The 24,956-nt window shown below is 41.8% G+C and overlaps 1 protein-coding gene and 1 long non-coding RNA gene across 4 annotated transcripts in view; one reads left to right on the top strand and one right to left on the bottom strand.

Annotated features, from left to right (window-relative positions):
* The window catches only part of LOC142405672 (uncharacterized), a 66,113-nt gene that overhangs the window by 29,843 nt on the left and 11,314 nt on the right, over positions 1-24,956 (bottom strand). The window contains exon 3 of one of the 2 annotated variants that reach the window (XR_012774270.1): positions 17,861-18,070. The exons of the other annotated variant lie outside the window; for it this stretch is intronic. This is a non-coding gene — a long non-coding RNA (uncharacterized LOC142405672). Of the gene's footprint in view, positions 1-17,860; positions 18,071-24,956 lie in introns of those variants that run through there. 2 annotated transcript variants of the gene reach the window in all.
* Positions 16,630-23,556, top strand: LOC142405670 (putative G-protein coupled receptor 141). Of its 2 annotated transcripts, XM_075493460.1 has the most exons (3): positions 16,630-16,894; positions 18,736-18,893; positions 19,728-23,556. In XM_075493460.1, the coding sequence occupies exon 3, from the start codon at positions 19,755-19,757 to the stop codon at positions 20,616-20,618; it is 864 nt and encodes a 287-aa protein (XP_075349575.1). In that variant the 5' UTR covers positions 16,630-16,894; positions 18,736-18,893; positions 19,728-19,754; the 3' UTR covers positions 20,619-23,556. The 2 variants fall into 2 exon arrangements, with proteins under 2 accessions (XP_075349575.1, XP_075349574.1); XM_075493459.1 differs by lacking the exon at positions 18,736-18,893 and having other exon boundaries at positions 16,632-16,894.

Below are 24,956 nucleotides of genomic sequence, written 5' to 3'. Positions count from 1 at the left end.
AAAAAGCTTATTATCTCTCAGCGAGGCATTGTGAGTTGCTATATCTGAAGACAGAATTGAATTCCACTTGAAAAGAGGAAAAAAAAATCAGCAAAATAATTCTATGAAAGATATTCAGGCTTTCATAGCTCAGCTGCTTTACACCTATCCCAAAAAAAGAGTGTAAATCTCTGACTGCTATAACCCAAGACAGCAACGGCTAATTTATCTTTCTTCTTCTTGCCATCTGCATAAGGTCACATTTTTTCATCTATAGTCAGTGGAATCATATTTTGATCATTTGACAAATTAGACATCAGCTGATTAACTTCCAGTGGCAGTCTCTCGTCATGATGCTCTTGAAGTCCACCTTTTCATACTTCTGAATCTTTCCATTCCTTTCTGCTTCACCTTCAACATCTCTTGCTCATCAGACAGCAATCAAATAAGTACTGGCTGATCTTGCTGTACCTGTACAATCTTACTGCTATGCTCGTTGCTTTTGGTCCCACCAAAGATAGTTACTTTATCGGATCCCATCTCTTCTATAGCCTTTCTTCCCTGTCTTCCTTCTTGCTTCGAGCTCCTCTATATCTCTTGGGAGGTCTGACCATGAGAGAGTGGTTTCGGGTCAACATCTAAATAATGCTATATAACGCCAAAAGTTGGAAAGAGAGAAATGTGAGAGCTTGCAGTGTGTGTGGGTCTGAGACAAAACTGTCTGAGAAGGCATCAGCCCCAAAAGGATCATGGTAAAGAGGAAGACAACTACCAGCCTGATTCAACAGTAGTCGGGGAACTACAGAGACTTTCATAACATGGGAGGAGTCAACTTGAATGTGTAGTTCACTACCAGTTAATTATGTGTCATTAAGAGAGCAATAAACTGCTCTGATCCAGATTTGCTTTCAAACTACACGAACAAAGCAGTTTTTCCTTGTGGCAGGAAAGAGGATGGAAAATGGCACAACATTTCTGTTTCCTCCTACAGCAACATCATTGGTGGAAGAAAATACCTTGCATGTGTTCTGTAGGCACTGCATACCTTTGTAACACTATATTACAACCCTTCTGTCATAATAAAGTTGTTAACAAACAAAATGACTATGTGCTGATAAAGTTAAGCAAGTCCTTCCTGCAAATATGCATATAAATGAAAAGCATTTTATACCTGAATTTGGCAAGACTTTCAAAAAATAAAACATACATTTACAAACAGTACCTCCTGACCACAGAGCTTAAGCAATCTTGTTCATGTATGTGTTAAAATCATAAGTTGTTTAATTCTTGTAAAAATGTACGTATTCACAATGTCCTGCACCATAGCATCACAAAAAATACTAGATACTGGGGTTTTTTCCAAACAAAAATTGATGTTAATGATGTTAATGCTAACTCAGGGTGATAATGAGCAGAATTAGGGGGTTGTAATTCCATGCTTTAAGTTGGTGATACTATTCAGCACAAAGCCATGCTTTCTATGGGGCTGTCTACGCAAACTTTACATCTGCCACTCGTCTTACTTTGCGAAAGTTAGTGCCTGGCAGAGAAAGCCTGCCTCTGCCCTGAGAGAATGAAACCTCGTACATGATGCTCCTCACCGGCGGGAGCTGCTCTGCCAGGTGGTGACAGAGGTGATGCTTCCAGCAAGGGTGCTGACAGGGCTTGCAGGGAGGACCGGTTGCCGCTCCCTCCAGCCTCCCCCTGCTTTGTCCCTCACTGGCTTCTTGCTCTCTCCCACCCTGCCAGGCACCCTCCCTGCTCACTTCCCCCAGGAGGGCTGAGGAGGGGTGGAGGTGCTGCCAGGCAATGCCACAGAAGGAGAGTCTGAATAACTCCTGAAAACAACAGTGTAGACAAGGCCAGAGCAGCACCCAAATGTAGCCCAGTGGTTCCTGTGACTGGGGATGGCAGAGGCAGTGATGGGGAACTGCTGACATGTGGGAGACGATCTATAGAGGACGGGGGAATTTCCAGTTACCATCATCTACTTGGTCAGAGGCACCACGGGCTTAAAGGAGACCCTGATTTTGCTGACTCTGGATCAAGGACGATAGTTCTGGATTAGAAAACAACCACTTGAGAACACAAAAAGCTGTATTACAGTAGGATATAGAGGGGATAGGACCTGGAGAATGTGACAGGGGATGAGGTTAGGAGAGCAGAATATCAGCATGTTTCTGCCATACAGTGGCAAGATAACACAGACTGAGTCTCTGGCCTTCATCTCATGTTGCTTATTGAACCCTTAAAGTTGCCAAAACGTGGCACTCTCACTGATGGGAGCAAACTTGCCCTCAACCCCTCCTTGTTCCCACTCCCACATCGCTCTTTCCATGGGGCTGGGATTCTTCTGCTGAATGGCTTTCAGCTGTATCAGTTCCCTCTCTAGCTCACCAGGGAGTCATGGAAAATCGAGTCAATGCAAGGATAAATACAGCAAGACTGCTTTTTGCAGCAATGCTGATTTGGAGCATTTATCAGACTGCAATACTACTTGTCTAATTCCCCTTAGGATCCAGATCTTTTCTTTCCAGGCAGTTTTCCATGGATCCACATCAACTGACATTTCCATTTCCATGTGCTCCCAAGGACCAGGGTGCCTTAGACTAGAGGTGCTGGTAGGGGAAGGACAGACCTCCATAGCTGCAGGCCAGGAAAGGGGTTTCAGGCACTTGATGCTCTCTCCACGGATGGGGAAAGATGGGCAAGGCAACCCCCGAAGGCGGCAGAGGCAGCAGTTCCTGAACAGAAACCTCAATAGAGTTGCAGGACTGGATATTTCTAACCCATAAAGTCACTCATTTCTGCTGTTCTCAGAGAAATAGGACTTTGTGTGCACTTTCCATGTAAGTAAACCCTATGGCTAGGACTTGTTTGGAAACAAGGGCTGGTTTCAAAAATCAAGAGGTCATTAATAAAACACCAGCTTGACCTCCCAGATGGAAACTTCAGAAAATCAAACTAAACTTTCTGGTACTCAGTGAGGTAATTTTCCCCACTTGTAAACAGCTGCTTAATAAGCCAGATTTTTGTTGAAAAGAGAAATAGCAATAAAGATAGTATACAGTATCCATTCCCTGAAGTATATAACTGTAAGTAATATATAGTCGTCTTTCCTCTGGTGAGGCAGCAGATAGGCCAGCTGGCTGCTTTCACTCTCAGGCAGTAACACTTCCCTCTCTCCCAGTAACACCTCCAGTTTGGGAATGCCTGGCTGGTTTTGCTCTTTAGCTCGGGTAGCTGTGCCCTCAATGAATTGTGTGCTACCTGTGGATGGCTGGGGCTCACTTGACTCTGTGGTCTTGCTAATGGAATCGGTGCAAATCCCATAGCTGGGAAGGGTAACACACAACCAACTGGGGACTCAGCTATCAAATCCACAGGCAACCCCATCCATAGCAGGGTCATGGTCAGGAAGGGCCACATGCCCAATGCCAACAAACGAGGCAAGACAGATGTCAGCGCAGAAATTTAATAGCATCTCCAAACGCTTCCTCTGAACGTGGGAAGCAAGACCCTGACTTGTGCTCAGCAGGGGCTGCACGCTAAGGGGAGGAGACTCATGGAAAAGAACTCACAGCCTCTCAGCCGTTTTAGACGTCTACAACATAGAGAAACACAACAACCTGCCTATGGCTGAGGGGGTGGCATACACTACTGGTGGCACCATAATCTCTAACAGAGATGCGTAAGAATTGCAGATAGAACTTTGTCTTCCCAGTGCTTTTCCTCAGCGGACGTGAGACCTCACAGAGACTCCACTAGTCAGGTGCTACAAAAGCATGGGAGAAAATAAGGAAATAAGAAAGGGCAGCACAGACTGTATCTGCATTGATGGAAAATCCTGTGGCGGACAACCTTGAATCATACCCTTGGAGAGAAGGAGAGCCTCACCAGTCTGGGGGCTGCATGCAGAGAAACATGAATGGGTGCAAACTCCACATACATGGAGACAGACCGCAGTTCCCGTCCTCTGCTACAGAAGGAGCAGCTGAATCAGACATGAAATGTGTCCATATGCTAGAAATAGCATCACGAAGTTTCACATAATGAAAAGCAGTTCATAAGTTAAATTCAGCTTGCAAGAATAAAACTATCTCTACAATAAACTGGCCTTCAGAAGTTTAAACCCAAACAGCAGATGACCTGTATACATTATGATGATACTGTGAAAGTGGCTACTTGGAAAAAAAAAAAAAAAAAACGCAAATTGGAAATTTACAGTTCTTTCATGAAATGACTGTTTCAGCCTCATAAAATGACTGGTTTTAGGCATTTCAAAAAATAATGGCCATTTTATTACACCACTGGACTTCATTCTTTACTTGGTCATCACCTGCAATGCCTAATGGTTTCTAGCATTTCACAAAATGTGAACTATTGTCACTATTGTTCTAGTGGGAAAGGTCAGGTATTTCAAATATCAATCCAATGGAACAAAAAATTAACAATAGCTGCAAATTTTACAAAGTAAAGTTGACCTCACAAGAGTCTTTATTTTAGAAAATGTAATATATAGTTTGCTCTGCAATATACTGTGTGGTTTTGAACAGTTTGGGAAATAAAATGAAACACAACAGCTCTTTCTGTTGTCTTTTAAGCTAATAAGTTCACAAAGCTAGAGATTAGATATTTTGCATAATACCTGCCTACATTTTCTGTCATTTTGCAAAATAACTGGAAGTCATTTTGAGAGATGGCTGGAGATTTTAGTCATTTTACAAAATGACTGGTTTCACAATATGACTGTAGCATACGTCAGAAATTGGCGCAAGAGCAGTTGTACATAAAAGGAGGGAGTTGAATCAGATTTCTCTACTTGCTAAGTAATCATTCCTGAAGATGCCTCAGGACTTTGAAGTTAAATTTACAGAACTATACAAAAAGTATAAGAAATGCTCCAAGTACATGATCCCAAAGGCAGAGTATTGTGCAACTATTGTTGAAATAAAGAAGACAAAACAGAATCCCAAGTCAAAGGCAAGACATGAATACTATCTGCTTACAGAGTAAGTGTGGAGAACCTACTCTTTCTGGTTTTTTAACTCTAACTGTATACATCGCTGCTTTCCCCATTTAGATACACAGCATTATTGCTAATAAACTGCTTGCTATTTCCCTCATTTCAGATATGAAATTCTACAATGTGGAGACACGGAGAAGCTGATTAAGAGGAGGCAGACGAAAGAGGAATCTCCCACATATTATGTGAGCATCGAGGATACATATGATATAATCAAAAAAGCACATATGGCTACTGGCCATGGTGGCCACAACCGTGTCACAAAACACTTGTCTAAGTATGCAAACATCACCAGAGATGCGGCTGAGCACTTCAAATCCTTCTGTGTCATGTGCCAAGAAAAAAGAAGGCACCACATGGAACAGGTTGCTGGCTGGTCTGTTCTGAACAAGGAGCACTTAGCACGGGGGCAAGTTTACTTTATCAATATGCAGTCCATTTGCCTAGGCAGCTTGAAGTAGATAATGGTGTACCGGGACTGCGTCACCAAATTTTGTGTCCTCTGTGCACTTATCCCAAAAAAAGCAGCTGAGGTGGCTCTACAGCTTCTTGACATCATTCTCACTTTTGGAGCCCCTGTTGTATTGCAGGGTCATGATGGAACAGAATTCCTTACTCAAGTCGTGCAAGAACTAATGTATTTGTGGCCTCAGCTCAGCTCAGTGCATGGAAAACCAGGACACTCTCAAAGCCAAGAGCTAGCAGAGCATCCGAACAGCAATATAAAGGACATGCTTATGGAGTGGATGGCAGACAATAATTTGTGGGACTGGTCTATGGGAATATGCTTTGTGCAGTTTGCTAAGAATTCAGCTCACCACTCGGGAATAAATTGTACACCGTACTCAGCTCTGTTTGGAACAGATCCCAGGTGTGGGCTCACCTCAACCTCTCTTCCAGTGGATATCATCAACTGCCTAATGACTGAGGAGGACATGGTCTCTGTGCTGACCACCCCTGCTGCATCACCTGTCCCCACAGCCCACGAAGCTCCAGAGGACCCCACCGGCACTGCCACTAGAGCTGAGGCTGCAACAGAGCCTACACCTGGGTCTCCGGCAGATGAAATTCACCTACAACCTCAGAAGCCTGCACCCACACAGACCGTACAGACACATAGCCTTTTGCCACCAGAGTCCATGGCCAGTGGACAACCACTAGCTACCCCACACTCCAGAGCTGACCTCTGTTTTCACCAGCAGGATGAAGGAGCATGGGCAGACCAGACTGGCCGGGTAGAAAGACGTGGGTTGACAACTGAGGCGAGAAGGCACAGCCAAGTCAATATCCAGCTGGCAACAAGGGAGACGATGTGACTGTCCCCAAGATGGACCAGCAAGCAAGTTGACTGAAATGTTACGGGGCATAATGGAAGCATAAGCAGCCCTTGTCACCATTGTCTCAATTGTGAAAATGATTGTGAGCTCAGTGGGAAAAAAATGCTGCTTTATGTCTTCTACTCAAGCTTACATTTTGAGCCTACATTGCTTTTAAGGAATTTACATGTGCGAATTAACGTATCAAGTTATTTTTCCAAAATTAACTTAAAAAGTGAGAAATAATAGTTCACTAATTTACCAGTCTGCCTGTTTGGAGAAGAGAAGGGGTGAGGAAAGGAAGCTGTTGTTTTCTTCGGTGGAAACTGGAACAACCTCAGCCTACCAACACTAAGTCCCCCTTCCTCCCTGTCAATGATACTGTTCCATGATAATATAGAATCATGATATTGTTTATGTCACCCTGCCCATAGTGAAGGAATTAGAAACTGATATACTTTGGTTTTGTATTGACTTTATTATAAATGTCTTTTACTGCATGAATCTAATTTCATTAGGGAGCAGAGTTAATTAGCGTAGCTGTTTCTCATTGCTAATGTAACCCATATATATGCAGTCTCGTTAGCTCTGCTGTTATCCCCTCTGTATGCAATCTTGTAATAAATAAGAGGCGATTTACTGTAGCACTGCTCTGATATTCAAGTATATGCTCCTTTCAGGGCTGCTGAGTGGATATCGCACACTTTCAGGCATTTTACATTGTCTCAACAATAATTGATCTGGAAACTCAGTCACAAATAAAATAATGAAAAATAATCACACATGAAAGTCGAGTTCTCATTCTGTCCACCACTAACAGCACACTGCAAACCCAAGCTGATACCTCTTTCATTGAGTGGTATTAATGTTCAGTCGATTAAGCAATTTGAAAGGCTGAGCTTTCTTGGGTGCTTTAGGAGAGATAGAGCTCTTTGTAATGAAGTACTGGGGTGCGGAGGTTAAACAAGGCTGGCAAACACCAGCAGCAAACTTTTCACCCCAATGAATGTGAAGTACAGAAGCAGCGAAATTACAAGAACACATGAAAAACATGACAAGTTAAATTAGACAGTAAGCATTTAGTTCACAGACAAATAAGTAAAGCCAAGCTGTGAGACAACAATGATTCTGCAAGAAAAATATCAGCTGTTCCTTGGTTAAATACCCCAAAACGGTCACTTGTGGGCATATTTAACTATACAAGGGACACAAAAAAAGTGGTAACAGAGGCATATGGAAAAGTACAGCATGTGACATACATCACCATAACAACACCTTTTACCAAAGTGTGTAGGAGTGTGAAACCACTGCAGTTACTGGTGAAGTGAAAAATGAAAAAAATAGTAATTATGTTGGACCAAAGTGATTTCATGTATTTTAATGTCAAGGGGTATTTTTGCTATAACAGAAAACCCCTGAGCTGATAAAATAATAGCAAGGACAAAATCTTGTTCTAGAGGTCAGAATGCGTGTAGGAGCAAATGGTAATTTAGATATGTGTTACTAAATGTTCCACATTAATAATTGCTGCAAGTTAGTTACTATATTTAGTACCCAGATTTAGTAACTTGAACCTTCACAAAGCTGTGAACATGAAGTAAAGATGTGGAAGGGAGGTTCACCTCTGTGCTATTAAGACGAGTTAAAATCACAGAATCATAGGAAAGAATAGATCGTAAGAGACCTCTTGAGTCCTATCCCCTGCTAAAAGCATGGCTAAAGTCAAAGTTAGATGAGGCTGCCCAGGACTGTGTTCTAGTTGTGTTTTGAAAATCTTTAAGGACGGAGAATCCAAACACCTTCTCTGGGCTCCTGGCTTAGTGCTGCACCACTCTCAAATTATTATTAATATCCTCATAAGATTCCTGCTGGCCCATTCCCCCAGTCTGCTGAGGTGCCTCTGAACAGCAGCCCGGCCCTCCAGCGTATTACTGCTCCCTCCCGTTTGCTGTTATGCACAAAGCTCTGTCCTGTTACGCGGCTCGCAGTGAGGATGCTGAAGTGTATCAGATTCAGCACTGAGGAGCTTTGCTCCCAGCTGACTGCCGCCTTTCCTGCCAGCTCCTCTTCAGTGGTCTTTCAATGCCTTGTTTGACCCTCACACCTGAGGTCCTCCTTCACCTGATATGCCCTACCTTCCAGTGACCGAAGCCTTTATAACTCACCCCACTCTGCCCCTGCCTTCCTCTACAAACAGTAAGAGGGATTTTTTCTACTAGAGACAGATGCTTTGGGGAAACTATTAAGTAAGTATGGTCCCTTCAGGTGAAAATTGCACCCTAGAAGGACTTTTTTCTGGATTAATCCATATTCCAGAAAAGCTTTCTGAACATACTTCTTTTTTTTTTTTTTAATTTTTCCAAACAAAAGCTTTCATTTTGAAAAGATTCATATTTTGTTACATTTTCAGAATATTTCAACTGTTTGCTTCCAAATTGCATTTTTCCTTTCTGTACTGGGTCTGGCTGGGATGGGGTTAATTTTCTCCATAGCAGCCTGTATGGTGCTATGTTTTAGATTATTGACCAAAACAGTGTTGATAACACACCGGTGTTTTAGCTCTTGCTGAGCCATGCTTGCATAGTGCCAAGACTTTCTCTGTTTTTCCAGTCTGCCCCTCTAGCCAGCGGGCTGGGGGTGGGCAGGAGGTGGGGAGGGGATGCAGCTGGGGCAGCTGACCTGAACTGACCAAAAGGATATTCCATACCATATAACATCATGCCCAGCAGTAAAACTGAGGGGTAGTTTTTCCCAAGTAGCCATTGCTCGGAGACTGATTTGGCATCGGTCTGCTGGTGGTGAGTGATGATTGCTTTTGCATAATTTAATCTCCCCCCCCCCTTCACTTGTTAAACTGTCTTTATCTTGACCCACGAGTTTTCTTCTCTCTTTTGCCCTTCCAATTCTCTCCCCCATCCCTCTGGGGGAACTGAGTGAGCGATTGGGTGGGGGCTGAGCTGCCAACCGGGGTCAACCCACCACCCTTGAGAATTTAAGCCACGTCTTTGAAGAAGGAGTTAAAAGACTGTGAAGTTCCTTAAACTGGTGGTTTGGATTGCACCAAAGAGCTTTAGTTTAGCAAATAAAATTGGATTTTGATACAATTTTATTTTTATTCAAATTGTTAAATTTGAACTGCAAAGCAAAAAATCCCCAAGGCTCAAACGGGAAAAACCTATGTTAATTATTCATTTTTTTAATCAGAAGGATTTTCAAGTATCAGGAGGATCTAACAAGCAACTTTTAAATCAATTAATTTTTAGCTTTTCATAGGTAACAACTGGTTGATGCTGGCTGACAACAGTTTGACAGTCATGCCTAAAACCATGCTTAGTGGAAAAGAAAAAGAAGTAAGAGAATTAATTGCCTCTTTCGCTGTCTTCCTTTGATCTGAGGACATAATCCCTGGATTTATTTTTGAGAGTTTGCATTTTCTGATGCAAAGGAACATAACTTTGAATTTTTAGATGAATCAGGCCTTCAGCTTTACAGATAAATACAATGTTTTTAAAGATGCTTATTTCTACTACAATTATTTCTGCTATTTTGTACATTGAGAATGTACAATTGAAACACATAAATCTACGTACCTTTGAAACATGTAGGTAAACTCCCTCCTTGATTTTCATCTGCACTTTAGATCAAATTATTAATCATATTTAAGGCAGCTTTTTCTCTCTCTCAGATTTAAATAAGATAAATCTCCAAAGAGGTCAGGATTTGCTTAGAGGAAAAGTATGACCTCTTGAAAAGAAAATCTTCCCCCTGAGCTTATTTTCTGTAGTGAGTAAATAGCTGCTGAAGGGATGTTACATGTGGTTGGAGTAGGTAAACGACCATGGTGCTGGGATCATGGAAAATCTCCTCATGCAGGTGTATGCGGCTGCAGTTATCCTGCAAGCAAAACACTTAGGGCAGCAAATCTGTAGTGTGGGTCAGTGATAACCCTGGGGAAACAGCTGCCTGCCCTGTCATCCTTGGAAGGCAGCTGTAGGGTGCTAAGGCCAGTACCACCCAGAAGGCTTTTATATGAACAGGCAATGGACCTCCAAGTGAGACAGAAATAGCAGATAAGGCACAGAAACCCCTGTGCTGGTTTTTTGCTTTCTATTTATCTCAAAGGTATACAGAAAACATATCTAAAAGCATTGTGGTTTATAAAACCTGAGTTTGCTTCATCCTCTTTGCATGATCCTCTGTGAAGTGCAATCACTTTTTTTCTTACAGGTATTTAAAATGGGAGCAGAGCAAGGACTTCAGGCCCTTTCAATTATTTCACAGGCCAGATGACTGCATTTCTCTACAGAGAGGTTTGTACTCTCTGAGGTCCTGGAGGTCTGTACGAACAGCCGGCTGACAACACCGTCACTGCGCAATAGGAGATTAGTCAGGCGGGTTGGCAAGGACGTTAGTAGCCCACCAGCTATCATTAAAGAAACATCAGCTTCTGCTTTTAATTCTTTCCAGAATGTATATTTACCCTGTGGATGAACCTCCATATGAGTACTACCACAGATGCCTTTTCAGGCTTGCAGCAGTCCAACGTGGGTGCTGTCAAATCCTGCCTCCTGCTGTACGTGGGTATGAAAGAGGCAAAGTTCTCCTTTCTTTCGCTTGCCTCACTGAGCAACAGCAACCTTGCTTTTCCTAGCCCTGCTATTCAACGTTATTTTGATTTACCTTTTCCTTTTTTAAGTTGTCGAGCGTTTCTCAGTTGTCTTATCTAATTCTAAGAACTTTTCTACCCCTCTTTCGTAGGCCTTGTCCCTGGAGCTGAGCATTCCCCTCAATCTCTAAACGTCTTGGGGGTGTGATTCCTCCTGTTAGTCTCAAGAGCTATGGTGCTTCCTGCAGTCTGTTCTCTTCACCCATGGGCCTTGGTCTTTCTCTGCTCTTTGGTAAAGGAGTGCATCACTAGCAAGTGTTATATTTATGCTGGATTGCATGGATTTAAGGCTCTTCCTGGATCTGGGGATGTTCCCCTACTGAATTTTTGGATGAAGAACAGCAGGTTCTTAATCTCTGCTCCACCATATTTGCTTAGAGACTTTCAAGCCAGAAGCAGAGACAGGAGAGGCTTGTTGGAGCTCAGGAACACTGGCTGCCCAGTAACCCCTGCAGGCTCCCATGGAAAGTAGAGAAAAAGCACCAGGAGAAGAGCTGCCTCTACCCCCAAAGGGAGGTAACTGCTGAATCCTAAAGACCCTCTTCTGTTTTTAAAGGTAGCCCTCTCCTATCTCTCTGAAGCCAAGACTGATTGCCTACAGTGGGACAATGTTAGGAATGGAGGGATTTGGTCATTGCTCTTGACTCCTTCTCTCCATACCTCTCTTCAGCTGGCAACTGATGCATTAAAATATTCGAGTTTCAAGCTTGTGACATTTTGCACTCATTTGAGTTTCAGTCATTCAAAAATGATTGGTAGTTGAGTACAAGACTCTATAAAGTAACCTCATGTTGCACATACAGAAATAATTTCCTCCCTGCGTCTTCTGCATTAAGAAAGGCTTCTGCCATCCTTCACTTCTAAGAACTGCTGGTGGTTGAAAGAAAAGCAATTAAGTTAATCACTTCATTTTAAATGTTCCCCTCCATCCCATTCTCTTGTTCTACAATCTATTTTTGTTACAATGGAAAGATAAGTCCAACAGGACTCTGCTAAATAGTTCATTTGAAACCTATCACATATTTCATTTTCATAGAGTTAGCTTGAAGTATGTTAATTAGCTGCATGGCCCATCTATGCTTTAGGGTAGAAATGTTCTTACAATTACAGTAATTGCTCAAATCCTTGAACTGAGAAAACAAAGAAACAATGAAAGCTATTGAATGAATTGATGCAGACAGTTTGATGGTACTTAGGATCATGATCATTTTAGTACGAGAGCATTTTGATTGGTTGCACATATTCTCTTTGCCATGTGTTGACAGTATGGGGTATAAACAGACATACGGCATGGCATTCATTTTATTTCGTTCCTGCAAACAGCATGTATAATGGAAGCACAGAGATTTCCCCATTAACAAAAAGGCAGCAGAAATGACATTGTTGTTTCCTCTTCCAAATGCTGAATGTGGCTGAATTATCTAGTAATATGTACAATATCTATAACTTTAAAGATATTATCTGATATAGTGAGCAAAAAGCCTTTCTGAGTTGCTTTGGGACATGTGCTCAAGTAATGGTTCCTCACATTTCAGCAAATAGCAAACCTGGGTAAGATCTAAATAAGCATAGAGTCTGCTTTATTGATTTAAATGTCTTTCCTCTTAAAGGCCATTTTTTGTTTCCAGTAAAGAAATATCCTTCTGTAAGGAAGCTGTGGTCACTACTTATCATTAGCATAGCACTAGAAGGAGCAGAAGTGCTGGCCTGGATGTAAGTCAGAGCAGCTGGGGTAATCACTGTTGTCATTTAAGTAGTCTGCAACCTCCTCCTGAAAAGAGGAAGAACTGGGTGCTTTGGACCCAAAAGAAACCTCAGGCCTAGAGAGAGACCCCAGTAGAGATGCTATTTTTTTTGTAACTTTGGCAGTCTTTTATTAAACCATTGAGTTGCCAGATCTGATGATGCCAGTGATATTTGTGATTGGAATATAAAATGACAACTCTGCCCTGAGAAATCTATGGGTCTGCTGGAATTTCTGCTCTTACCAGGGGCGATGGGCTGGCCAGCACATAGGTTCATTCCTGGTTGCTACTGGCACCTCTGAAGAAGTCAACAGAACCTTTTCCAAGGCAGGGCAGAGAAGATGTATACTTTAAATACATGATGAGCATCTTTTTTTTTTTTTTTTTAATCCCTTCAGATTATTCTTGTCTGCAGAACGCTTTGCTTCCTAAGCCACTTCTGTCATTGGGGGTTGCAGAACTGCTTTTTTCTCTGTTGTATTTTCTTCTGCAAATGGTGGCCATGCTATGGACAAGGCACTCTGAGTGAGGTTGAAAGAGTCAGTTTTTGTAAACACAGGACTTAGTCCACTGCACAAATGGCCTCAGCTTTGGAGTTTCCTCTGCTTGTGGATTTGCCCCACTGCAGGTTTTCCAAACCTTGGCCCTGTCTTTTCTTCCAGCAAAGCAGCTTCTGTGGTGGCATCCAGTAGCCGAAATATTCAAATCTCAAACTCTAGCTTCTCTAGGTGTCTTTGGAAATCCCACAGGAAATTAAATTGGAAAAGGCTGGTAGCCTGCAGCATAGATTTTGTATTAAAATCTCTATTCAGTGATAGGAACTAAAAAATCTTATCGTTTCACAACCAGTCCAGTTTCCACTACTGAGAACAGCATGAAATATTACCACTATATATTGGAGATGCTCTAGGTCTTTTGTTTCATACTGATACTTAATTTCTTTTATATCTCAGAATTCACACTATTGATATTGATCCCCCCTAAGGATAAATGGTAACCTATTTTTTCTGATTTGCTCATTGATTTGGCTTCCAGAGAGCTGATACCTGATACTTCAAGTTCTCAATAGTTCAAAATTCTCTTTCATCATTGTTTTAATAGTAGATGTGCTTTTTGGGATGTGTGTTTTGATGAAAATGGGTGACAGGCTTCTAGACACCAGAATCATCAAATTATAAATGAATTTCCTGACAAATGCAAACATTTTTTGTTTTCAGAGTCCTAGTCCCTGTCTTCTAGTGCTCTCTCTGCATCTCCATTCAGAACATAAGCACTCGCCTTTCTTCCCGAACAATGGGAAACTTTCCTCAGTAAAGGTAAGGCTCATTTTCGTGGGAGATGGTCACAAACACACAGTTGCAAGACTTCTGGGAGTTTAAGATCAATGGGAATTTAGAAAAAGAACACTAAACCAAAAAACAACCCCAAAACCAACCTCTCCACCCCACCTTGAAAGCACCACCTCTGTGTTTTGGGCACCCTCCATGCTTCCTGTAACTCATCGAAAATGGCTATCAGTGCAATGCGGATCTCTGCTTTCCTGCATAAGTTAATTAGTTTGAGTGTTTTCTTCCTAATTGCTTTTTAGTTTAATAAACATTAAGCCTTGTCCAACTCTGTGTCAATCAAACGTTGGTGGCAGGGATCTAATTCCGGCAGAGGCCTGTTGATTCTGAATATTAGTATCAGGAAAGAAGAATTTGGGCTCTGTTGCTGTGACTGTATTTATCAAGCAGAAGAACATGAGAAACAGGGTAAAGTAGCATTGTGTGGGGCTATCCCTAGAAATGCAGACTTCTGAGAAAGGCTGTGGGACTGAAAACAAAAGGAATTAAGTTTGACAAGGAGGATGGGTGGCAGCGTGTTGAAGCACAAAGGAAAGCATTTGGGACCAGGAAAAGGTTATGCTGTCAGTGCCAGAGCCTTGGCTCACATGTGGTTCTCTACAGCTGTTCCTGAGTACAACAGCGCTTTAAAGCCAGCATTATCAATTTTCTGGAATAACCTAAAGCAGCAACAACTTTAATTGCCTTTACAGGTCTTGGAGGGCAACTAGACCAAATAGTAGGACATAACTACTTCATAAATCTTCTAACTTACTACTAAACTAACTGGTATGTACCAGCACAGGAGAATAGTGACAAGTTCCTGAACTTGTAATAATAAATCTCATCTCCTTGCACCAAACCCAAGAAATAACAGTTTTGTTTCAAAAGGCAAGTCATAGCCTGCCTGTGATATACTCTGCCAAATTCCTCCACAGAAATCCATGATATATTACTTCTGCTTATATAAAGCATAACGTCTACTTTTGAGGCATATTAAATAGGTATGACTGAGGCAACTATATATTATTATTTCTAATAAACAGAGAAGCCAGATAGCCTCTTCCATCCTGACAAACAAAGCCTGAGAAACCTCTCAGCAAATCTGCAACCAAATAAGTAGAAGATTAGTCCAAGAATCTCAAATCTCCTGCTAACCTTGTTGACCATTTACTGGCTGAAGTTATTAAATTCTTCATGCTGCATGAGTGGGTGGGATTGGCAAATTAAAGGGATTATCCTGCAAGTTGACTAACCATGGAGTTTGATTTGCTCACTTTCCGGTACCTGTGACTCATGTCTAACAGAGTGGGAATGAGACAGCAAGAGCTGTGATTACATCTGTAATCACAGAAAAAGCAGTGTGTTAAAACATAATACAGGTATTCCCTATCTTACTGTTGTTTATGACTCTGACCTATACATAGCTCAGTTCTTATAAGTAACTAGCAATAGAGGGCTTAATATTAGGAAATAATTGAAATTATCAGCAATTATGACCCTAGGTTGGAAGTAGCTAAAACTGAAAACCTATCCAGTAATACAAGGTAGAGCAGTTTTATGGTTGTTCCTAGGCAGAAAGGCGCTCTCCAGTTTGTACGTGAAGCCTTGGTTGCTATTATACTGACCAGTAAACATAACATTTTCTTACAACGCGACACAGAAAGCAGAGGAAATCATGCAGAAATTAAATGAAATCAAGAACTTAGAGTTCTACTGTGGATCTAGACCCTGCTTAAAGGAAGTCCACTACACCCATGCACAGGCACAGTGAGTAACACTTCCAGTGAGACTCACCCCGTCCCTGAACATCCAACAGGCCTTGTTCCTCTTCTCTCAACTATTGCTGCTTCTTCTGTTTCGTTTTATCTTCTTAATAATATAAACCTTCACCTTTCTTCTTTGTCTTCGGTTTTCCCCAATGTTGAACGAGACATGCCCAGTTCTTTCCTTCCTTAAAATCTATTCGTGATGCTAGTCTTGGCCTGGATCTCTGATGTGTATATATGCATTTCTCTTTTGACCTTTATTCTTACCACTGGTCAAGGGAATCTATGTGCTGATGAAGTAAGAAGCAAAAGCAAGATCTGAAAGTTCATTTGAACAGGCTGGTGTGACTCAATTTCCTTTTGTACTCAAATGAGAAACTAACCTAAAACTTAAGACCTAGATTACAGAGCTGAGTGATTTTTTTTTAACAGAAGAACATGAAGACGAAAGGTTAACACACTGAACAGCTTCAACATACAGTCCTCAAGGAACATTTTGTGGACGAAGCAACTCAGAGATATGAAACATCAAATGTGAAGTCCAATTGATGTTTCATACCTCTGAGTTGCTTTGGTGTCAGCCAACAGCAGTCTCCCCAAGGTGACAAGCAAATTATCTATGCAACACCTTTGCAGGGTTTTTGGCATCACTTTACATCCAAAGAGCTCAGACTGGACTCAACAGGATAACAGAGTGTGCAAAGCTCTTGATCTCTTAGCTTGATTTGGCTCTGTCTGGAGTGCTGGCTGTCACATAGCAGCCATTTCAGGAATGCAATTTCTTCACGTCTCTTCTGCATTATTACTTGGTGGTTCAAGCTTTGTGGATCACTTCAGGTCCTGTGGATAGAACACAAGGCTGCAGGCATTTCCCTGCTTTACCCAGAGGCTGTGGATGTAGTTTCATGATCACTCTAAACCACCAGTCTGTGACACCCAGGCTGTTCCCTACCTTCCTGTGTGTTTCTGCAGAACCAGCCGATCATTTCGCCATCCAGACACCATTGCTACCATGTCAGGCAGCAGCCTGTCCTTATGTGGGATTAAGTGATGCTGGAACCACACCTGGTGAGTACCATTATTCACGTAGCTGTTTTCCTTCAGTGCTCTTGTCTGCTGGAGCAATTGCACATTTCTCTTACCCCAAGCCCGCGAGTATATGCAGTCTCCAAAATGGGCATCCCTCCTGTTCTGGAATCCTGGTCTAGATGAGATGGTAACTGCTTCCTCAAAGTTTTCAGGGTTTATCCTGAGAATGTCTCACAGACTGCTGTCTCCATGTTCTTTCTCACCCTCACAAATCTTTCTGTTTCTCTCCCTGACTTTTAGTGCCCTTGGTTTTTTGAGTCTTTGTATTTATTTACTTCTAATAGTTCTCTTTCACATCTTGTTCTTCCTAACGTACTTAATAATAGGAGAGAAGCCTCTCAGAGGGAATGATCCTCACATCCACAGCAGAGGACAACTGCATGATGGCAGGAGCAATGCTGGTTCAGCCCTGCTGGAATATTGTTTTTACGTTATTGCTCACAAAACGTTGTGTGTTGTCCTTTCGTGTTTGAGTACTGATGATTCTGATGGCAGTCCAGAACTCTAATTGAAAAACAAACTGGGCTAACATTTTTCTGTTTAATGTCTTGTCAAGAAACTGCTTTTTAATGTCTCTAGAAGAGCCCTGACTCAATGTTTTCCTCTTTTTAGTGAGATAGATACCTCATACTAATGATATGGTTTAGGGTCAGCATTCACGCCTGCAGGTCAGGCATAATCTTCAAGCTCCACTGGCCTCTGCATGTCTTTTTTTAACAGCAGGAACTCTTAAGTCGCTTTTCATATACGTCTGAAGCTTATTTTACTTATAATATTTAAACAGTGAGTAATCTCCTCTGAATTCTTGAAGATCTAATAACACATTAGAGTGAAATCTTTTGACTCTGCTAAATACTTTGTTATTCTGGCACATTTAACTTAATTATTAAACATACAACAAGTTCAGCAGAAAAGTGCATTTATAATGAAAAATCCTCTGCTCAGCTGCATATTTCTTCACTTGATCAGTGGCACTTCTTACTTGCTTGGTAGCAAAACCCAGTAACTTGTAGCAGTTGTACAGCTCAGGGAATCACTGCCCATCTGAGTTGTAAGACTGACCAAACTGTGGGCAGAAGTAGTCCTGATGAGTGGGTCTGTCCTACGTGTCCGAGCACAGTGATGGTCAGCTCAGCAGCTTTTCAGCTGTTCTCTCTGCATGAACAAAATAGTATTAGATGTTGAACGTATGCGATTGCTATCGCAATGAAGCAAGAAAAAAGGCTTGTGCCTTCCTGTATGTGGGCTGAGAAAACCCTCAATCGTTCTCAGTCAAACAGTAACACCAAAGGCTCTTTTTTTCATACTGGTTCTATATGCCATATGCTATGAATGCATGAAATGTCGAAGAAGGGGGAAGTCACAACAATAAGAAATGATAAGGTAAAATTTAAGTATTTTATTTCTATAAATAGTGAAAAAACATAATCTATTTCTGAGTAATATAAAATGTTGGCATCTAGGCTGTAATTATGCTGTTTATAACAACAAAAAGATTGTACTTTCTGAAAGCCAGTTTGAAATATAACAATACACATTGGAAAATTAATTTGTGTCAAGAGCAGAAAGCCATCTTCTTAAAGCTTGTAAAACTTTTCTTATAGCAAATTTTCTGGGAAAGCAAATTTCTCATGCCGGTCTCAGGAATATTAGGCGGGTATACAATTTTAACCATTTAAATGCTTCTAAAATAATGCATTTTTAAAAGGGAGTGACCAGAAAGATTTATATCAGTCTTGGACACAATACTCCAATGGCCTTCTAAAGATGCTTTGCTTGATGCTTCACAAATAAGAAGTTTCTCTGAAAATGTTTTGCAGTTGCAGTCTATCATTTTACAGATGAGTGCAACAGAATTAAGAATTGCCGATTAAAACAAGTATACTGATTTCAAACTTCAAAGGAATCAGAGAGAGAAGATGCTGCTTTTTTAAGAGACCATTTTTCAGCTCTTTGTTGTTTTGAAACTCTTCGTAAGGTAAGGACAGATTTCATTAGCAAAGTATGCATGTACCCTGCATGCTATCCCCATATACTTGTACAGAAATCTGTATGCAAGTCCGAACAACTGAACAGTCTACATTTTGCCTTAAGTCTAATAGGAATGCAGCTGTATGTGGCTATGTTCAACAAGTGCCAATAGGATTATATATTTCAGAATATTGTTCCTAAATTAATTTTTAGCTTTTCTTCGCTTTTCATAGTAGAGTAGCCCAGGTGAAATTCTGTAGCAAAAGGACTTGGAAGTGAAGCAAGAAGAAATTGAATTTTCATCTGCAGATCTTTATTTTCAATGTGCTCTATGCATCTAGAAACTGAAACTGTTGCTGCCTTATGGGTGTCCTGCAAGATGCTAAAAAGATGGTTCAGGTGTTTTCATAAAGTATCCACTTTATGGTGTACCACTTTATAGGTACAACCTCTTCACATTTCAGTATTTTTCCCCCCTTCAACTTTAGCTTTATAACATGAGTGCAGATTAAACTTGTATAATTTACAGACAGTGTCTTGGGTATTTCAAATGGCTAAATCTAGAGGCGAATAATTGAAAAAAGGTCCTAGAATGCAGTTTAGTAAATTAAAAACTCATTCATAATTATATAAAACATGGTTTTAACACTGAGAGGCATGGGTTATTGCTGTCATATACAGTATGATGACAGTTATAAGGTTGTATAGTACATGGGATAACACCATTTCAAACACAATTCATTAAAATGTCCCTTCATGAATCTGACATTCCATAGTTAACAGTAAAGGAAGCAACAAAGAAAACGTGTCTATTTTAAAAATTCCCATTTTTCACTTTCAGTAACCTTCAAAACAGGAGCTTAGGAGCATGCCTAACAGTAGCGTAACCCAGCAGAACCATTCCTCCAACGAGACGCTGCTGGGCACCCCGGAGAGGCTCCGCACCGTTCTCATAGCCCTGTACATCATCAACCTCGCTGGCGGCACCCTCGGGGTCATCATGATGTCCCATCAGTTGTTTAAAAGGAGATCACAATCTGTGATGACCATTATCATCATCAGCCTCCTGGTGCTGCACACCTCTATGCTACTCAGCATCCCCTTCCGCCTCAGCTATTACGTTTTACAGGAATGGAAATTTGGGAGGTTCACCTGCAAGCTAGCAAGCGCCATCATTTACCTCCACATGTACACCACCTTCACGTTTTACGTGGCTATCATCATAATACGCCTCTTCCGACTCGAGTTTAGGAAGTGCTACACGACAACCTGGGTGATGGCTGTCTGGCTGGTGGGAGCACTGGTGGTCGCACCTGTTCTTCTCTCGTACTATGGCACCTCTAAGCCATACAACTCCTCCGAATGCTTTCAGTTCCACAAGGAGATACAAGAGGTGCCCATGGTGATCATAAACTACTGCTTGGTTGGGATTTTGGTGGCGGTTTGTGCTGTGCTCACCGTAATCCAGTTGTGTGTGATCTGTAGACTGGCTGTGAAATACTGGCCTGACATCAACTCCCATGTGGAATTCAGGGCTCAGGCAAAGAGTTTCTTCTTCATCTTGGTAACATTAGTGTGCTTTATGCCTCATCATGTATTCAGAGTATATTACATCCAAAACTGCCACCTGGATAAAGACCATAAACTACTCCCATACAATGAAATTTTTTTAGCTTTAACAACAATGTGCTGTTTGGATATGTTGTGCTTCATAGCAGGAATAGCCCACTGAACTGTGAACTACCGGGAAATCCAGCTGCAGTGTGTCAATACTGGCTTTTGGCAGAAATAAAACTGTGTTGGGTCTTTGCTGAGCTAGGGAGACTGCTGAGTTTTTGGCATGGTTGTATAGGTCTGTAGCGTTGTTTGGCTTTTGTAGACCAGTAAGATCCATCTTTCAGAAGCTACTGTTTTTTTATCTTCTTTCCTGAAGGCAGACACATGAGTCTTACTCTAGTCTTTGACCTAAGTCATGCCCTGAAGCTTCATTAAGATTTTCCTCAGCTGTCCCTCTCTAACAATTATAGCCCGAGTATCCATTTCTTTCTATTTTTTCCTCAAAGTGTCTCAGTAACAACCACCCACTGTGGCCAACAAGTTGTCCACTCAGAAGGTCTAACAACTTCTTCTGGCAATTGTGATACTGAAGGGAAGAGAGGGAAGAAAGAAATTCCTTTACAGGATTTTTGTATTAGTAATTTTAGATAGCAAGGACATAAACTCTATTCAAATAAAAAGTATTCAAGGCACAAAACAGGGTATGAATGAAATATTGTAGTAGCATATTTCAGCAGAATCCTTCATTTCTGCACTTATACAAAGTGTATATTAAATTAAATGATGTGAAAACACTTATCATTTTCACAGCTTCAACTTACTTGCTTGATTCCAAAACCACAAGCAGCTCACTGAATTGTGGTAATTACACATTTAGAGTGAGTGAGAGCAGAACAGGCCACAGGTTTCAAAACTTCTCTTTTGATAAGAGTGCCTTATATCGCTCTCCCGTCAGGGCTGGATCTGTGGCTGTTATCCCTTAGGTCCATTGTAGCCAAAGAAATACAAGTTACTGTGGTCCCATAACTGGATCTGGAATCTGAATTGAGGATTCCGGTCATTTACTGAAGGATCAGCAGCTCTCTAGGAGAGGGAAATATTTTATCAGCCTTCAAAAAACCTTTGATGTCTGGTCACTTTCAGTTGCCTGTTGATTTACTGTCAGATGCCATATTTTTTCCATTTGCACATGTAACAAAGCAAAACTAGAATAAACTAACTGAACTGTGTTTAATCAGTTCAAGATATGCTCATGTATGTGTATACAAACTTGTGCTGGAGTATATATTTTCTCCATTAGATGGATTATATTCTTTGGGAACCACATCCGTTCTGGGAATCTGTTTTATCCTCATTATGTAAAAGGTCTTTTTCATGATTGCATTCTGCCTGTTCTGCTCAGTGCAGAAGGTCTCTAACCCTTCTGCCGAAGCCCCACTGTCGTCTGCTGCATCCCAACAGCTTGAGGCCAGATTTCTCCCACCCCAGACTCCCAGGAGTCACACAAGGGTACGCTTCCTCTTTCATAGCCCCGTAAGTTGCCTTAATTTTTAGTCTGGCAATCTGTGCTACAGAAGTGCTATGATCCCTGGATTCAAACAGGTCAAAAGTTGATTTGGGAGGGTTAAAAAGTTACACCTATAAAGTAATGCTAGTGATGCCTCAGACTGATAGCATTTCTTTGAATGAAAGAGCTTACACCTACTTTGTCAATCCTGAATAAAAGTTTTTGCCTTTACATTTCTGTAAAAAAAACCTTTGTTGAAAATTTCCGATGGTTCCAGGATCCTTTCTGCCTCTTTTAAAAAGTGGGAGGTGTCCAGGGGACCAGCAGCAAGTCCTGAAGTCTTCTGAAAATCCTGCCCTTACGGCTTCCTCTAGTGTTACCAGGTCCACTCCTGTTCATACAATACAGTCTGCTCAGCCTATGATTTTCAAAGACGGCAGCCAGAGGTACAATACAATACAACAGAGATGAAATGCAAAGGAACAGATTCTAAAATGGGTGAATAGCTCCCAAACCAGCAGCTTTTCAAATCCTTCTCCAGGCAGGATGCAGCATACGTAGCTGATAAGGGAGCCGGGGCCCCTCAAGGTGAAAAAGCTTAAAGCTCTGGTACTTCAGGATAGTTTTGAGGAAAACAAGGCAAGAGGCATGGCCTGCAGAGAAGCCATCTGCACCTCTGCCACCAGAAAGAGTTGGGGTAAGTTGGATCCACCAAAATCTTTAGGAAAACTGGCAAAGCTCCAGGTGGGGCAACAAGTACCTTGTTTTTCCCTTCTGTTACCTGAAGAAATGTCCTGTGTCGCTGCCTATTCTCACTGCCCAGTGTCTCCAAGATGATTTACCTGGTAAAGGTCAGAGTCATCTGGTGTTGCTTGTGAGTCTGCTGATAATCTAGCAGTCCAGCATAATGGTGTGCAAGTTTGGGAGAGGAAAAGGGAGATGGCATGCATGTCCTCAGCTATGGTAACAAATTGTGCCTTGGTGGCCTTGCCCTTGCCTTTTGCCTGACATTTTTTACCTGTGCCTGGCTGTGTACCTTGCTGAAATAACACTGACCCACTGACTTGTCTTCCTGGTGTGATGCTGAAGCTGTGTTGCCCTTCACAGTTGTCTGGTAACCACTGACTGCTGGCTGTCATTGGACCTGCTCTGCTTGCCTTGCTTGGGTACCATGGGATTGCATGCTGCACTGGGTCTGGCTGGGATGGAGTGAACTTTCTTCGTAGCAGCCCATATGGTGCTGTGTTCTGGATTTGTGGCTAAAACAGTGCTAATAACACACAGTGTTTTGACTACTGCTTGATGCTTGCACAGCATCAAGGCTTTCTCTCTTTCCCACTCTGCCCCGCAGTGAGTAGGCTGGGGGTGGGCAAGACATTAGGAGGGGACACAGGTGAGACAACTCACCTGAACTGGCCAAAGGGATATTCCATACTATATGACGTTGTGCTCGGCAATGCAAACTGAGGTAGAAGAAGAAGAAGAAGAAGGGAGGGGATTGACTTATTTGGTGGTGGTTGCTCAGAGACTGGCTGGGCATCAATCTCCTTGTGGGAGATGATAAGTAATTTCCTGCTTGTTTGCTTTTTTCTCTTTCCTTCACCTATTAAACTGTCTGTGTCTCAAACTCATGAATTTTGCTTTTGTTCTTCCTGTTCTCTGCCCAGTCCTGCTGGGGGTGGAGGGACTGAGAGAATAGTTGTGTGGGTGCTCAGCTGCTGGCCGGGGTCAGCCCACCACACACCCCTTGTCGGTGAGACCCCTGCCCCCCTGCTGCCAGAAAATTGGATGTAGCTGAAACTTGCATCTGTGGTGCTTCTTCCTTGCAGCCACGGCCAAAACAACCTTTATTATTAACCATTGCAATGAGGGAAAGTATGGAAAGTGAAGTGCAGCTTATGCTTCAGCTTCTTCTCACAGTTATTAAAAAATACCAGGTTTTGCACCAAGGCTTCAGGTAGAACTTCATTCTAGTGCTTGCTGTACCATCCGGATTGTACCTCATCCTTATTCCTTCTTCCACCCAACAGTCACTTTCTTTAACCCTACCCATGAACCACACTTCTCTCTGCCTCTTGGCCTTCACCACTTGATCTATCTTTCCTGCATTTTAATCTAAGCTCCTTTTTCTTTTTTTTACGCTTGACCATTTTCTCTGTACCTTCTCTTACTGACTAGGGCTCAGTCATGTGAGGTCAAACCACTCACTGGTCTCAGTATGGTCCTCTTAATTCAGAGGATAATGGATTGAGCATTGATTCCAGTGTGTTACATCCGAGACTCACATTAAAGTGATAGAGATAAGCTGTATTCAATACCCAGTCCCCCACTGAGATCTGGAAGCACTCTAAAAACTGGTTAAAATAGAAAGTTATCACTCTCCAGGAGGATAATCTGAGAAGTAAATTCTGAAAGGGCAATAATATTGAGCTCAGATTGTAGGGTACTATTCTTACTATGAATTATGTAATGACACATCCCCTGGAAAACAGTTAAAAACGGTTGGTTTGAATGCCATTTGCATGATCTAAGTAATTCTGGAGATAATTATACACATTAGTAATTGCTTTCACGTTAACTGAATATGTAAAATTGTAAACCATTTAGTCATCCCATTCATTTTTAATGCCATCAAATGAACGCTGAGAAAATCCCCAGACATTCTGAAGGAAAGAATATCAGACTGCTAAATGTATCTTCCGTTGTTGTTCTCTACGTGAAGTTCTGCGTAAAAAGAGCAGGCAAACAAAACAAAACCAAAATCCCATTTGTACACCTGACTTCCTAAATTAGTTTGATAACAGAAAGCTATAGGCGGAGCAAGAGGATTCTTACCATCAAAAACTAGCGTGCTCACTGCTGTCACAACTAAGGTGCTACTATAGGTGGCTTGCTTCTACCTGACTCAGGCATATCCTTTTAAACAGTGCTGAGGGTGATGTGAGCCCACTCACAGGCAAACTGCACAAGGGGCATATCTTTTTTAATTCATATCTGCTAGTACCC

The sequence above is a fragment of the Mycteria americana genome, chromosome 2 (assembly GCF_035582795.1).
Source record: "Mycteria americana isolate JAX WOST 10 ecotype Jacksonville Zoo and Gardens chromosome 2, USCA_MyAme_1.0, whole genome shotgun sequence".
Lineage (NCBI taxonomy): Eukaryota > Metazoa > Chordata > Aves > Ciconiiformes > Ciconiidae > Mycteria > Mycteria americana.
This window is presented reverse-complemented; position numbering and strand designations above follow the sequence as displayed.

What these genes read in the sequence shown, in the direction of transcription:
- LOC142405670 (XM_075493460.1), top strand. Translation starts at nt 19,755, where the DNA reads ATGCCTAACAGTAGCGTAACCCAGCAGAACCATTCCTCCAACGAGACG.